Source organism: Euwallacea similis, chromosome 10 (genome assembly GCF_039881205.1).
Source record: "Euwallacea similis isolate ESF13 chromosome 10, ESF131.1, whole genome shotgun sequence".
In the NCBI taxonomy this organism is placed as follows: domain Eukaryota; kingdom Metazoa; phylum Arthropoda; class Insecta; order Coleoptera; family Curculionidae; genus Euwallacea; species Euwallacea similis.
Window position 1 is genome coordinate 2585225 of NC_089618.1, and position 16388 is coordinate 2601612.

Here is a 16388-nt window from a genome sequence, read left to right on the forward strand (position 1 = left end):
AACGCAACTCCCAACTTGTCCCCTAAACCATATCGACTTTTCAAAGACAGACACCACTAAATCCACTTTCAGAAGGGGATTTTCAGGCTAAGATCGATGGAAACGCGTCTTATGTAAATAAATTTGAAACATTAGGCGACCCCGAAGGGGTATATAATAATAATAACAATGTCGCTAATTAATGAGGGCCATTAATCATTCATCGCTGACATCGTGAATCCCACTTGCAAGGTCGTTTCCGGAACGCTATTTTAGCGGTTATGTTTGTGGACTTTCACTGAGACTTTTGTAATTGAAGAGCAATCAGCGTTGGCGTCTTGCTTGAGGCCAGCGAATGCGCCGGTGGTACGACTGGATATTCGTTGTCTTCGCCATGTCGTACATTATTTTTGTAACAAGCAAATTTTTCAAAATAATGTTGCACTCAGATTTAACCCTTCAGATGGGAAATGAACAGGACTTCTTGTTAATGTAGTGAATGCCCCTTGGTGTGTAAGTAAATATACAATATTCACGTCAAGAATTTGGGTAGGGCGGCATATTGTTCAAAGTTAAATTAACAGTGGCGTACTAAACCTCTGAAATCAGGAATGTTAAAAACTGTTTTAAACCTAGTAAAAGCATTCTGCGTTGCTATAATTTTGTAGATAGTGCATTGAATTTTCTTAGTTTACCTATTTAATAAATCAACATGATGTGGCAATCGATTTGGGAAGTCTTCTTGGAAAATGACGTTAAAATGACATTCTACACACTGCATAGCGTTAATTAAACCATTTTGACGTCATTCCCAGGCAACTTCCCAAATTCCAGGATCTTTCCTCAGGAAAATAATATATTTTCAACCATCTTAACTTCCTCCTTATTTTCCTAAGGTGTATGCAAACGATGAGACGTGCCCCTATGACAATATTTGAGCTATAAAAGTGACAAATATCGTATTACACGGGCCTTTTCTGACATAAGGGATGTTGTAATAAATTCCTCCGACATATTTGAATGAGGTGTTCTATTTTACTGTTCGAATTTAAATTGCGACTTGCCGTGTCGTATCTCGGGGACAAACGCCAAGATCCGTATACGAGTTACAGCTTCTTTAGTCTTGTAAAACCCGCTTTCGTATGTCACGGATGCCAGACACCTTCAAATCCCGACGGAAAAGCAGTAAAAAAGCGGAAAACTGATAAATGAAATATTCTTCGAAAAAGAGGACATGGTGAATTTTAAAATAGATTTAAGTGCACCAATTATTTTTGGAAACAGAAATTTGACCATTTTTTATAGAAAATAAAATAAAAAATAAACATTCAGTAGTTCTATTGTCGCCACCTGTGAATGCGACGCCCAACCTCTTTTAAACCCAATCGATTGTTCTTCCACCTTAGCAAAGAACTCTCATGAATAAAGTAGGAATATTGAAATTGAAATTGAAAAACACAATAATTAAATTATTTATCCAAAAAAAATGGAAGTTGTCAGAGTCCACAGGAAAGAAAATTTTGACACCTGTTGAAAGTGTGACATCTGTCATTCAAATTCACAAGACAGTTCTGCATGTCCCGGAAGATATTAAGAACAGCTAAATGTCAAATGATGGTTACACAACGAAAAATCGAATATTTGATATTGAGAACATAGAAATATCGAGGACGTAAATTGCCTGATTCAAAAATATCTCGAAACTTGCAAAATTGTTTTTTAATTATTAGCAAAATTTGTACGCTTTGATGTAATTTTCTTAGTTCTGGACATTGAGGCGAATGAAACAATTTACAAACTTGTACGTGAATAAAGGAAATAAAGCAAACTTTCCTTATTAAACATTTATTATTATGTAATATATAACAGTTGATTTTTTCCTCGTATATTCCTTTAATGCATTTGAACGTCAAGGGAAATCATGAACTTTACTGATTCTTTGAAGTGATTTTCCATAAAACCAATTCCTTGCATCTGTCGTATTTGAAATACTGAGGGAAGTCCAGCGCCACTTCTTTCATTATCACATTGCTCAAACTTTTGATACTTTCGAGAAAGTAGTCGTAGCAGGGGGCGCACGTATCACAGTCGCTTATAGTAAAAACGTAACGTTTTTCCAGAGCTATTAAGATTGATCGTTGTGGGGGAATGTCTAACAGTCTTTTAACTGTTTTGACGAAGGCCTCTGTGAGATGATCGTCGTATACCACTGAAAGAGCATAATAAAGGTATTAAATTCAGCAAATATCTTGGTCATAACTCACCATCTGCGGCAAATATAAGCTTTATTTTCGGCAACAGAGTGGATATTTTCTCCGGCAGTTGCTCGGCTGTGAAATCGAGTTCCAAGATTTCGACTGGATACTTGGACAAGTGTGCGTTTCTCATTACATTAGCGCGAATCGTCTTGAAAATATCAGCTCTGTCCACGTCTAGAGATGAAGAAATTCTGGTTAAAATTGAGTTTTTAATTTGAAAAGCATTCTTCCATCACCTGTGCAAATCACAGGGGTAAACATTGAGGCAACGATGGAAGAGAGACCCACACCGCTGCCCAGTTCTAAGATGAAATCGTCCTGGGACAAAGAGTGGCCGTAGTGCAGGAACCAGTCGGCCAACAATAGCGCCCCTCGCCATATTTGAAGGCCCACTAAGCGTAAATTGGTGCTGTAACTGTGCTCTGAAATTTATGAAATGTGACGGTTTAGGTATAGCAGCAACATTTCTGTTGAAAGTATTTTAAGTCGACAGGGCAGAACCAATTTCCTACAAATGTTTGCAAATTTTCAGAAAGCTTACGTATCTTGTTTACCGTAAACATCTCACCCACCATCGACCCTGTATATCAGAACTCAGTTGATCAAAGAAAGTAAATATATAAATTGGTAAAACACACGCTCAACCTACCTATATCTAAAAACTCGTCGTATTCCGATTTTTTTCGATTTCTCCGAGGTATCAATATGTCACCCTCTTTGTCAGTTATACTATAAGCTGGCAAATTGAAGGGCAGTTGACTAACTATACCTAAAAGGCACAAGAACTTAGTCATAGCCAAGCTGATCGGTAATATTAATTGAAGTACTGGTTGAAAACAGCATTGGAAGCAAGTCAAAAACTCTGCGGCATATACCTAATTAAAAAGTAGTCACCTTTTGGATTTACCGAAGGCTTCGACTTCGAAGTGTAGTCATACTCCTCGTACAACTCTGATGAAATTTCGTAGATTTCGTCTTCCATCACCTGCAACAAATTGGTAAAGATGTTGTAAGCGAAAACAGCTATGAAAGTGCAGATAAACGGAGCAATTATAATCACGGTACCAGCCGAGTTATATAAATCCAAGTTCACTCAAACATTTGATGGGCGACAACATCTGTTAATTCCGATTGCCAATGAACTATTTTTGACGCGCAGCGAGTTTTGCTTTCAGTGCGACAAGTGAACAATTATTGCAAGTTCCATTTCGTATTTTAATATAAGAATTCTACCTGACCCCTCCGCATACGTGTGCGGTACTGACTCAGCCTCAATCAAAAGGCCCTTAACAATTTAAGTGGAATGTGAGAAATGAAAGAGGCCTTTTGACAAACCATTAGATTGGGCCACAAAAAGGCCCCGTTTGGTTTTCATTTTCTGTCCGACGGAGGGTGAAAACAAGTAACAGGTTTCAAACGAGACGGAGCCTTCGAGTTGTGGGCTAGTTTAAGGCCCTCAGGGGAGCAGCATTAAGACCTTCTAATGTTCCAGCTGCTGCAGAGACAATTTACAGCTGCGACAGCTGCTGAGCATGAGATAAGCATACACGACAGACGGCTGTTGGACGCGTGCCGGCCCCCTTTCAGTGGCGGTACTAGATTAGTACTTTTCCTGCGAAGTTTCAATAAGTTTTGTCCAGACGAAATCAAGTTGAGTACCATCCGATATGCGCTCGCTTATGAGTAAAAATCTCACTCAGACAGACCCAAAACATGACAAAAAGGAGATTTCAATTACGTATTGATGTGAAACTAATACGACATGGAACTGTCCGAAAGGGCACACGAGCGGCAGATGTTCCGCAGCTTTTCGGGCAGTCATTCTCGCAAATTGGGGAACCACACTACTTCAGGTAAAAATGCTCAGGCTATATCGCACATCGATACGTTTTTTTCAACACAAGGCTGTTATTAAAACAATGGAAAATGGGGTCGCTGGGCAACAATCTGCGGATTTGAGAGCACTAGCTCTGAACACTCGATCAAACATTACTTTCAACATTCAATATTACCCTCAAAAGGGCATTCTCATAAGCGCCCTTCGGGGCCCTTCTCCATCCGACCATGCAATTAACGACGGCCCTATTGTGCAGGTGGTTTCGTTCGAATTTTACTGCGACAAAAGAGTTTTTCAAACGGAAATACAAGTCCAAGTTCCTCCCGCATGTATCGTTCGTTGATGGCTCGCTTGGCTGCAGGACCACCGATGTGTGGAGGAATTAATGGTAGGTTTGCGGTCGAGCAAGGGGTGACTGTCGATGGTACCGCCCGGTTTGTGCAGGCAAAAATACCAGAGTCCACCCCTTGTCCAACGATGTAAAGACGCACAAAGGAACCCGTGAATATTAACGGAGGCAACGGTTTCTTAATTGCGAACTCCCCTCGTTCGTCTCGCAAACATCTGCCTGCGACAGGTGAGAAACTGCCATGTATTATCTTAGGAGTACCATCAATGGTACCTTTGGTACGTTGCCGAAAGTATATTTTTAATAAGTCGCAGTTTCCCCATAGCAAAAACTATAATTTGTCTTTCTGTGTGTAATACACTGATATGTGTATTAAATGTGACGTAGGTATTCATTTCTCTAGTCAATTCGACTAAAAATGGGTACCACATTGATGGGTCTATGTCCACAAAATTAAAAAAGTTATAATTTTTGTGAAATAAACTGACAGTAGACAGCTAGGTTAAAATTGAATTTTCCCGTGATTTCTCTGGGAAAATGTCACCTATCACTTGGTTCCACAAAAACGATAAGTTTTTTTTTTTTTTGGAGATAGACCCATCGACATGGTACTCATCTTTTCCAGAGAAATCGACGTATTTGTCAACTGTCACTTAATTCCAAAACGTCATAACTTCGTTGCTTTTAAATATAAACTCATCAATGGGACTATTTTTAGATCATTTTTTCCAAAAAAGCAAATGCAAATGTTAATTTTGACATGGCTGTTGTCTATCGCCTATATCCGGAAAAACCGTACTTCCTTATTTTAAGAGATAAACCGATCGACCCTCATATTCAGCATTTTTTTGCGAGAAAAGTGACGACTAATGTCAACTTTAATACAACCACCACCCATCTCGAGGAAACTCAATTCCTTGTTCTTTTTTCTCCATTAAGTACTTTTAATTTTTGTTTCACCTACTTGTAATACAATTTACATAACAAGCTGAAAACTAAATCGTCTTAACATAAAAAAAAAACACATCCCCAAAGCCGATAAAACCGAAATAACACACCACCATCGACAATAAACGAGGAAAGCTGCACCAGCAACACCTGCCCCCGTCTCTATCTCCTTCTCACACATCGCCTCCCCGATATTCGCATCTCTCCCCTACCCACAATAAAACCATATGGGCCGCCGAATACTGAAATCAGTCTTTAGACGGCCGCGACATGGGCAAAATGGGACGCGATGTCTGTGGGGCGACGTGGGTGGCTTTCGTATTCATCGCGAGTGTTTCGCTATATCAAACCGTCACTGCCATGACTGTGACCGAGGATGAGCTTATCAAGGATACCAATTACGACCTGAGGGTGCTGAGCAAACAAGTCAAAGCTCTAGTAGAGAGGAGGACAGAGGACTTGAAGAGCATCGAGGAGAGCGTAAGGAGGACTGTGTTCAACGGTCCTGAAGTGGAAGAATTGAGGGACCAAGTGAGGAGTTTGAAGTAAGTTTGAGTGTTAAGAAACATCAGCTCTAGGATGGGGTAAAAATTTAAAAATTGGTGTTTTTAGTACTTGGCGCTCTCGAATCAGTGTTGTAGATCCTATTTACGGCACAGTTATAAATAAAGATACAGGAAAACAATGAATTCCGTATAAAAGATCTGACACTAATGAGAATACCCCATCAAATTTTGTTCAAAAAATCATTGAAAATGAGATAAAGGCTTTTTCTTATCATAGCAGGTCCCATGAATAGTAAATTGCATACTTACTTACCGCTAAAAACGTACATTTTCCAGGAAAAACCAAAACGTCTCTGCCGAAGTTAAAGACTAAAATCAAGCAGGCGCCGTCCTGGAAAGTCTCTCACATGATCCAAAAGCCGAGCTTTAATTGGGCTGCGAGCGGCTCTCATTATTTAAATGTTTTCCCGGCCCATTCGATACTATAACCAGGGTTTTACCGCATAAAGAAAGACAACTCTTGATGCAATTCGGTCATTCGTTTGGCATCTCTGTCATAATGTGCCAGAAGCAAAACAAACTCAAATGAGACTTATTTATGTTTATCATAAAAAAATGTTTAAAACGTGTTAAAAACGATCCAAGAAACAGCATTTTACCATGATAACTAGGTCCAATAAACCAATGTTTTATCTTAATTTTTATGTCGAGCTTGTACTCGACTTATGGCTCTTGGCAAAGCAACGTGAATTCTGAAGCTGCTTAACCCAAAAGCCCTAAATAATCAACATATTTACAAATTTGTTTAACTCGGACTTTCAGATCATGTCGCGCATTAATACCTACACCCCAGAGGTGATTGTGAATAATTTTCTAGAGCTCGCTTAAGCAAGAACATAAGAATTTTAAACCTTATTTGGAAAATCAGTGATTCGCAGGGCTGCCCCATAATAGATCCCGAAAAAACGAATGCATTATTATTGTTATTAGTTAGATATTATAAAAGCATAACATAACGTACTTAGGCGTACGATGCCCCACCCTTGCTACCACAGGCGGGTTTCATTAAGGCCCAAATTGGATATTACCGATTAAGTCAACTAGGCGACAAATTGCATATTCCGGTTCCTTCCTTAGGAAACACGATACGCGACGTTTTGAGGCCACCCAGGCGTAAAACCATCCCTTCATTATCGTCCTTTTTATTGCAGAAACGAAATCGAGCTGCTTCGCACGGGCAGTAGCGGCGCTGCTTCTCCTCCTCCTCCTGAGACAAAAAATGACAAGCTCACAGTGAAATGGTTGACGCACAGCATGGACGAAATCAAGACGGAAATTTCTGAGCTGCAGAGCACGGTCAACTCTTCAGCGCTGCTCAGAGACCACGAAGTGCATGAGGCGCAGATGAGGATCTTGCAGAGCGACATTTCCAGCCTCAATGGGGAATTGGAGCAATTCAGGAGGCTCAACGCCAAGAAAGATGCGGAGTTAAATATGCTCAAGGAAGAGTTTAATAATATGAGGAACGATTGGAGGAGTATGGCCGAGACTAATGGCAGGCTGAGGAATCAGGTGAGTTGAGTTTACGATCAGAGAAACAAATTAAACTTGAATAATTCGAGATTTGTGATGGCTTGAAATGTGGGTCACTGTGTCCGCAGACTTCGTGACGACACCATTGAGCAGACAACGCGCGGAATGACAAATTCGAAGCCGCAGAAAAAGTTGATCTCAATTAAAACGAGATTCACCACTTATTGAATTTGCAATATTGACGTTTTCAAGGCTAACGCAATCTCCAGCTTCACCAGACTAGGGCCTTTGATACTTCTTACACCAATCACTTAAGTTAAATAATTAATACCGCCTCACCTGATGCCGGGGATTTTTCTATGCGGGCCGATTTTCATCTTCTTTTTGGCTTCTAAAAAAAGCAACATCTGAATAATTCAAATGCCCGTCTGCACGCTGAAGCGGCCGGAACCCGATGCGGGTACCTTTCTCGCCCCGGATTGGTCGAAAAAGCCAGGTGAAAAACGCGCTTATGTCGGTCGTCGGACGCGCGACACCTGCCGGCCGTTGTCGCCGCCATCAAAGAGGAATTCGGGTCCGGATGCCTCTTTTTTTCTCTCCTCGTACCGGTGAAATTGGAGTGGTACCACACGGCAAACAAAGAACCAGCACTCGAGGGCATGCAACTTATAAATAAACACGTGTGCCAGCTTACATTCCCGGGGGGGGTTGAAATGTGAAACATGGTGGTAATGAGGCAAACAATGCGGTGGTTGCCACTGAATGCCAATTTTTATAAGACACTAATTTAAACAAAATTTGCTAAGAGTGCCAACTGCAAAGAATGGCTGGGAAGGAAGTTAGGAAGAAAAAATTAACTTTTTTTACTTCTAATAATTAAGTTGATGAACTGATGTGGGAAAGATACAAGAAATAAATGATGAAAAAACACATGCCTTCAAATCCTCCCAATTCACAACCGTTAACTGTGTGGAACTCCTCGCGAATTTCCATCATTCTTTGATTGGAGTAATTAGCAATTTTTTTAAGTCAGAATCGTCTGTCCGTCTGTCAAAAAAGTCTTTTGAAAATTCGGTAATTTTTTCAATGAACTAGTATGAATTGATATTGGCCAAAATGAAACTTCTTGACAATTCGGTAGAATTTGTTGTTCCTTGTTAATTTAGTAAGCCAGTTTCGAATGTTAATAAATTATTCAGACTTGAATTAACTTTTTTTTTTCTTTTTTTTTTAAGCTCAAATCCGTGCAACTTGAATGGGCCCATAACTACAAAGCTTTACTGGAAAAGCAACTGCCGCCCTTATCCGCTGACAACTCCACCCACAGCCACCAAAAAGCGCTACGCCACCACGTACTCTACCTCGAAAAATTCACCAAATCCCTCCACAAAGAGAACTCCTTTCTAAAGTACAAACTCTCCAAGATAGAGCTACAATTACAACAATTTAACCCCAGCAGTGACGTGCCTGATTACATCACCACCAACCAAATCCCTGAGGGCTCCAAGCAAATGACTAACATCACTGCACAACAACTCGTCAACACCGAAACAATCGCCAATCTCAGCAAACAAATGAGCGACTTTGACAAGCTGCACATGTCAATGTTAGAGCTTCTTGAAAACGTTGAAACCCTAGAGAATAAAGTTGATAGTGCGTTGCCGGAATTCCGCAAGGAGATCTCTAAAATGGAGAATATGGGAGGAAAGATGGGCGCTGATTTAGCCCAACTGAAGGAAGAGCACAGAAATGTGAAGGAATCAATGCAAGCAATTGGATTTTCGGTATCCAAGTTGCAAGAAGAGCGCGATAAGTTGGAAGGGCATATTAGTGCTTTGGAGAAGAGTGCTGTAGTGCAAAATTCAAGGCTACATGACCATATTTTGAAGGTGAGTCCACAAAATACTAATAATACTAGGAGAATTTTGAAAATGTTTTCTTAATGTAATGACACAAATGTTTTAAGTCATCGCGGCAAAATGGAATAAAGTCTGATTTTTCAGGAGGAATTCTCAACCAAAGACCTGAATGCCACGAAATCGACTATCCACCTGGTGGAAGAGTTGCAAAGCTTTGAGAGCGAATACAAGAGCATTGTCAATAAACTCCCTCGTGATTGCGGCTCAGTGGAAGGCCTGGGGGGCATTTACCTCATCTCCCCTGGTGATGGGGAGCCAATTTTAGCTTATTGCAACGCAGGCTGGACTACAGTGCAGCGACGCCACGACGGAAGTCTCAACTTCAACCGCAACTGGAACGAGTACAGCAACGGGTTCGGCAGCGCTACCGGTGAGCACTGGATGGGTAACCGAAACCTGCACCACTTGACCAGAGATAACTGTTCAATGCTACGCATCAACATGAAAGACATCTACGGCAAGTATTGGGAGGCTTCATACGAGCACTTCTACGTAGGCGACTACACGCAAGGGTTTCGTCTACACGTAGCCGGATACCAGGGCAATGCCAGCGACGCCATGGATTACCAGAACCGCATGGAATTCTCCACCGTGGACAACGACAGGGATATATCCAACACGCACTGTGCCAGCAACTATGAGGGTGGTTGGTGGTTTTCGCATTGCCAACATGCCAATTTGAATGGGCGCTATAATTTGGGACTGACGTGGTTCGACAGTGCCAGGAATGAGTGGATCGCGGTTGCACAGAGCGAAATGCGCGTGAAAAGGAGAGAAGTCTGTTAAAATGCAAACAGTCTTGGCGAATACGTCCGAGATATTGACAACATGGTGGATGCGCAGTTCCGAAGCCAGTAAAAGCCAAAGATAAGCTAGTTCAATGTGTCGTTTCTAATAGGTGGTTTTAGGTGATTACCAATGTTGTAGGTGTACAGTAACTTATTCGTGTAGGAATTAGGAACCGATTAGAACTGCCATAATGTAACCAGTAGTGTTTAGGCGAACTGTATATAGTAATGTAGAGTGTATTAAGGCACTTTCTGTACAGGATTGACACTATTTGTTTTTTACCCTTTTATAAGAATAAATAATAAAAATTATTTCAGTCTTTCATTTACGGATAGTAATGTACTCTTCTTGATAACTTGGTGGAGCTAAGTAGCGTCTTTCAAGGAGAAATTAATTTAAAGTTCATTTCTTCAGCAGTTTGTTCAAATTCAGTAACAAAAAAATCAGTTTCCTGATAATTTGATGAAATCAAATTTTCATACAAACAAATACAACGAAAAAACAAGACAAAGAATTAAAGTCTCACAAATATTTTAATGAAGGTTATTCAAATACCTACAGTGAGAATCAATTAACGATGATTGGATTACTAAATAAAACACAGTTAATCTTTATTTAAATTGTCCGTTCCTATATAATTTGCAAAATTGGATGCTATAACAACCTTGAGCAGACCACAAGACATTAAAGCAAAAAATCTTTTCATACTTATATTAACTTTATTTAATAGCAAATGGTAAAGGTTTGCTCTCAAGGTTCACCTAAAACCTAAAGTCAATATGTTAACTGGCACTAAGAACTGGATAAACAATAACACTTTGTGTAATAACACACATATGCATTGTACTCTAGTAGTTGACAAAGACATAAAAACAATAAATATAGTATCTTTTCTTATAGCTACTTTTCAAATAAACACTCTGTAACTCAACACAAATGAGTAAAATTCACCCTGTCAGCTCCAGCAAGGTAACAAATTATACCACTACAGTGGCCTTTTCATTGTTTAAAGGAGCATAATTGCCCCCTGAGGGCTCCTTACGCTTAAATGTCACATAGGTGTACACCAAACTACCCAAAACACTGATATTGAGCCCTACAAAATTCAGCCAGGAGAAAATATAGTCCCCTCCGATGATCATGCCCAAGTAAGTTACACAAATGTTCTTTAGGCACCCAATAATGGTGGTAGTTAAAGCTGAGTTGTACAAAGTACACAAAATCACACTATACATTAGGACAAAACCCATAATGCAGGACAATAGGAACTGTATTGGGAACAGGGGATCCTGCCATCCATTGTAGTTATAAGCACTGTGCAAGTCTCCAGTGTAAAAGGCAAACAGCCCTGCAGGGATAATCATAAATAGGGAATTATAGAACATCAACCCATACTTTCCCAGCTCTTTAGAGTCCAATTTCTTCTTGGTGTACACTCCATTTATAGCAGTAAAGAAATCATTTAAAAGTACAAAAATATAGCCCTGTAGGTTGAAGGCTAGGTCATTGCTCGCTGCCAGCACTGCACCTCCCACCATCATGTAAACACTGAATTGCACACTAAAGCTTGGTCTCACTCCTAGTATATACAACTCCAAAATCATAGTCATCAATATAGAGAACCTCCTCAAGGCTGTAAACATTGGCAGAGAGAGCTCCTTGGTGCCTCCCAGGCCAAAAAGCATGTTGCCAATGTAGATAAGTGGCAATGGAAATATTTTGCGACAAGTACTAACATCTAGACTGGGAAAGCTTACAATTCTCAACTTTTTGGCCCCATAGAGAACTATAATTGTTGCAGCCATTTGGCCGATGCCCAGCACTTGAAATGAAGGAAATCCATAGGTGGTGAGCACGGTCTTGTTCACCACTGTTATCATGAATGAAGCCACTGCATAAAATAGGGCTGACAGGATCTTCTTCAAGAAGAGCTTGGGATCGACATTTTCTTCTGGGGCTTCAACACTCATCACTATAAATAATTACTGCAGCACGAGCACTTGAAATTGGCCTGAGCTGAAGCAAGCCCTGGACATCTTTGAGCGATTATTGTCGCAAATGACACGTCGATACAAGATTTAAGAAAGTTAATCAAAATCTGGTATGTGTGCAAAAAGATTACTTATAAATAATTTACTCGTCACTGGTAGTAGTTATCTATAACCGGGAGGTTACGTCAAATTAACAATAAATTAATTGTTTTTATTTTATTTAACCTTGCAGTGACTTGAAAGGTGGGGTAAGATATGGTGGCGCTATCTTTCATTGAAAAGCTTAAAGTGAGGAAGAGCAGAAATAAGGAGGAATCTCCAGAATTATTGGTGGGATTTATAAGCAAATTTTATAACGGCAAAGAACGGGAGAATTAATGGCGCGTAAAAAATAATTATCAACGCTACCTTGCAATTTTCAATTAAATTATTCTAAAATTTTCATGGAAATTCCATCCTAAAAACACCTAACCTCAGTTAAAGAATATAATCAAATTTACTTACCTCCAGGTTCATATTACTAGGAATTTACGTAGAACGAGTCCGAGGCCTCAGCAAAGTTTCCTCGTGAAAAACCACCTGCAAAGGGACTTGTTCTCAAAAAAAATCTTTTTATAAATAATAACACAAGAAAAGTTAACAAATTTTTGCAAACGTCAAAATTGTCTGATTCAAACACGACATCGTAATTCAGGCAGCTGAAAAATGCAACAAAATGGCGACGATACTAGGCGCATGAAAATGGAAACGTTGGGTTGTTTTTTGGAACTATTTTTAATAGAGTTTTGTTAGTTATTTATTATTAATATGCTTGAAAAAGGCTAAATGCACGATTTCAAAAAATCTTAAAGTTTTTATGCTCCAAACCGAACTCCAAGATTCCTACAAAAAATCCTCAAACACAGGAAACTCTCGAACAATCTCACTGAAGAGTGATCATTGCATAGCTCTTTAGTTATATCCGATAGATGGTGCTTCAGTAGAAATATTTGCTCTTTCGTTCTGTTACATATTGAATGTACCCGAATGCGTCCAATTTAAAACATAAAAAATCAACATTTCTCCTCTAGATCCTAACCCCAATGTCCATGTTAAAAATTGAGAAATGTCCAGAAATTTATAAAATTTTCAAAGACGATAAATTTTCAAGAATTGTAAACAATTTTGAGAAACGTCAAAATCTTCAATGAATAAAAAAAAATTCATTGCCAAACTCTTAGAAAATCCCCAAAATTAAAATTAACGGATTTTCCGAGAACTGAATATCTATTTAAAAAAAATATGAAATTTCTAAACACACTCTGGGGTGCTAACCGTGGTTGGGTTTCCCAGTTTTTCCAACAATAACAAACAATTGAGCAGCCCTATGGAAATAAAAGTCAAGCGACTCCTACCTGATGCTACCTTAAAGACGTGAGAAATTTTGATAATAGGTGTCTGAGTATTATAACAAATAGCGGCAATATTGGCGTTTTTCCCTTGAGGTGGTTTACCGAATTGTTTGCTTGACATCATGAAGAAACAAGATGACACTCCGGATTTTATTTTAGTTTATAGAAGTTTCGTAATGAAGAAATAGTAAAGTTTTATTTTCTTTCTGAATTTTCGGGTGTTGGTGATAAAATTATGTAAAATTATATATTAACAGGAATTGAAATTTGACTCTTTATGAATGTTTGACACATGTACAAGACTGTTTTAAAAGAGCGTCTTAACGGAAATCGAAATCAAACAATACATAGCATTAGAACTATAATCACGGCCATTTTACAATCAACTCATCAACCAATTCTTAGATGTCGCTAGTCGGGGTTTGACTCTTTGATGCAGGATTTCTTCTTGCTTTAGATTAGCTACTGAAGCACGTTCATGCCGTCATGAGGATGAATGCAAAATAACATTTAACGTTACAATAAATTTCTATCAATATTATTACATTATCACGATCGGGAGATATTTGTTGAGAAGTTTTGTATTTTGACTGCATTTTCGAGAGTCGCTGTTAAATAACTAAAGACCGGCGACGTCTCTGGCGGACGTCAAACGCGATTTCGCGATGCAGTTTAGGTGTTAAGTAAATGCTTAATGTCCGGGATAAAAGTTAGCAGCGAGAGAAATTAAGCGTTTGACATAACAAATCACGGGCGAGTGAGTGGCGGAACAATTAAATATTTGAAAGGGCGCTCCGGGCGGGTCAAGCAGGCCCGGATTAATAATTTACCTCCTTGGCTTTTAACACTGGCGAACTGGTGCTCTTTTATTCAGGAGTTCAGTTTCTCTAAACGGGGACTTGACACCTCCAACGTCGGATTGATGGGTAAACCGCTCGGGAGTTCGCTTTTCGTTTAGCGATCGCCCGGATATATTGACAGTCATTTTTTCCACCCATTCCCGGAGACTCATCAAACTTTAAGAAAACAAATTGGAACACTCAATTAGGGACTGCCGTCGATATGGGTTATGCAATTATCGGATACATTAGTAATTCGATTAAGATCTGGGAAGGGGGGGCACGTGAACCGGTCACGTGCCCCATCTAAAATGGCAAATCGAGCGGGGTCATCGGACACGTGACGTTGATACGCACCTTCCCTCTCTCAAGCACGCATCTACAAGTGGCCGCAGTTACACTTAGAAAAACAATCATTCCGCAGATGGGGTGTTGCGTGAGTTCCGGAAGTAACACAGAGGTCCTAAAATGGCAAATAAGCTTGAGCCCTCGAAGCGACAACCCCAAACCAAAGGATATTTATCTCAATATGAACCGGGACAGAGAACAAATTGGCTGTTACTAGGGCGTTAGACCGACACTTCTTGATGTCTATGCCTATTAGTCTTTCCGAGTATCTTATTAACAGGATTTATTTAGGTCGTTACCGTGCTTCGCACGGGGAATTTCCCGATTTGCCATAATAATTCATGCCAAGGTCGGAAAACAATTACACGCCGACTCGCGTACTCCCCCTCGCCACTCCAAGGAACAATAAAAGAATGGCTCCATTCTTTTGCCGCAAGGAGCGATAAAAAACCGTGAATATATTTTGTGTAATTGTGCCCCATAAGTCGGTTTTATTATCTTACTCCGGGCAGGCGAGTGCGACTGAGTTGCCGTGTTAGGGGCCCCCGGGGGCCCGGCATGGCACGTGAGCATGCAGCCGTTTCGTACTGATGTACTCGATGGAAACGGGGGGCGGAGAGCGGCGGACCGGGGATGCGAGTGCTTCAGAATTATATTCAGCTCCTTTCTTTTATCTCTCAAGCATAAAACCACGCAAACAAACCATCTAATGATTAAAGTAATAAGTTTGGGTTAATGTTACTCACGTTACTGTTCTCAATTAGGAGAGAGCAATTTCCTTTATTCACCATGTGTCCAAGATACTAATTCAGTCAGAAACATTGTAGTCAAGTCAAAAGGTGACTTATCGAAGGTGCCAAAACTACATTCTATTACTGTATTGAGTGAAGCTTATTGCTTCTTTTCTGTGGCAAAGCTGTTTTGATTCTCTTCTTTAACGGAAATTCCCATTGGTATAGGAAAATATGCGGTTTAACCCCTCAGAAAAAGCGTCTTCCATGACTAAAGACTACAGAAAAATGGTACTCTCAGACCTCATTTTAGGGCAAAAACGATTCATATAAAATACTCCATGTCCTTGTCCATCTACTTACTTAATTACCTTGGAGGAAGACTAAAGTGCTATTGAAGATTCCAATTTTTTCCTAGGAGGAAGTTTTCCTCGTAGGCCAATAAGAAGTAATTCAGACTAACGAAATCTTTTGGGAGCCTTTTGATCATGGGGCTCTAAATATGACCTCAGATCTCATGACAAGAAAATGCGAGTACTCAGAAAACAAACAGTACACTAAATATTCGTCAAAAAGTAATATTTTTGATACGGTTAAGATGAACAAGTTCAAAAAAGAGGGGGGGAGATTTTAGATAGATACCGTATACATTTTAGCTGCGTCGATTCAATTGATCTAGAGAACTCTTTTCTAATGAGGCGTTTCAATCAAAGTTTCACGTGCGCTTTTAAAAACAAAAGTCAGGTGCGCCATTGCTACATCAGTGGTTTCAGAATAAGAACCTCTGGAATATTTTTGCAGATTCTAGATGAAATTGTGTTAAACAAGGAGTTAATTTTAGTTAAGGCTGGCCCTGCACGGTACAACGATACTAAAAATGTTTAAATATTAATGCCTCAATATAGAAAATTTTGCATACACAGAAGGTTTGGAGGTTTTCCCGCCAAAATGGCGAATACGGCGTACATGT

The 16388-nt window shown here is 39.8% G+C and overlaps 3 protein-coding genes across 4 annotated transcripts; 1 reads left to right on the forward strand and 2 right to left on the reverse strand.

Moving 5' to 3' along the window:
- Positions 1–1862: 1862 nt before the first annotated feature.
- LOC136411895 (methyltransferase-like protein 22) lies at positions 1863–12749 on the reverse strand. 2 transcript variants are annotated; one of them, XM_066394691.1, is made up of 6 exons: positions 12614–12749; positions 3132–3222; positions 2887–3006; positions 2474–2659; positions 2244–2411; positions 1863–2188 (listed from the first exon to the last, which is right to left on the reverse strand). In XM_066394691.1, exons 1-6 carry the CDS (start codon positions 12623–12625, stop codon positions 1908–1910), a joined length of 858 nt encoding a protein of 285 aa, XP_066250788.1. In that variant the 5' UTR covers positions 12626–12749; the 3' UTR covers positions 1863–1907. The 2 variants fall into 2 exon arrangements, with proteins under 2 accessions (XP_066250788.1, XP_066250789.1); XM_066394692.1 differs by lacking the exon at positions 12614–12749 and adding an exon at positions 9561–9681.
- Positions 5631–10443, forward strand: sca (scabrous). The gene is made up of 4 exons (XM_066394688.1): positions 5631–5916; positions 7089–7449; positions 8646–9299; positions 9414–10443. Exons 1-4 carry the CDS (start codon positions 5642–5644, stop codon positions 10113–10115), a joined length of 1992 nt encoding a protein of 663 aa, XP_066250785.1. The 5' UTR covers positions 5631–5641; the 3' UTR covers positions 10116–10443.
- On the reverse strand, positions 10816–12478 carry frc (fringe connection). Its single transcript, XM_066394690.1, has one exon. It carries the CDS (start codon positions 12086–12088, stop codon positions 11096–11098), a length of 993 nt encoding a protein of 330 aa, XP_066250787.1. The 5' UTR covers positions 12089–12478; the 3' UTR covers positions 10816–11095.
- Positions 12750–16388: the final 3639 nt, after the last annotated feature.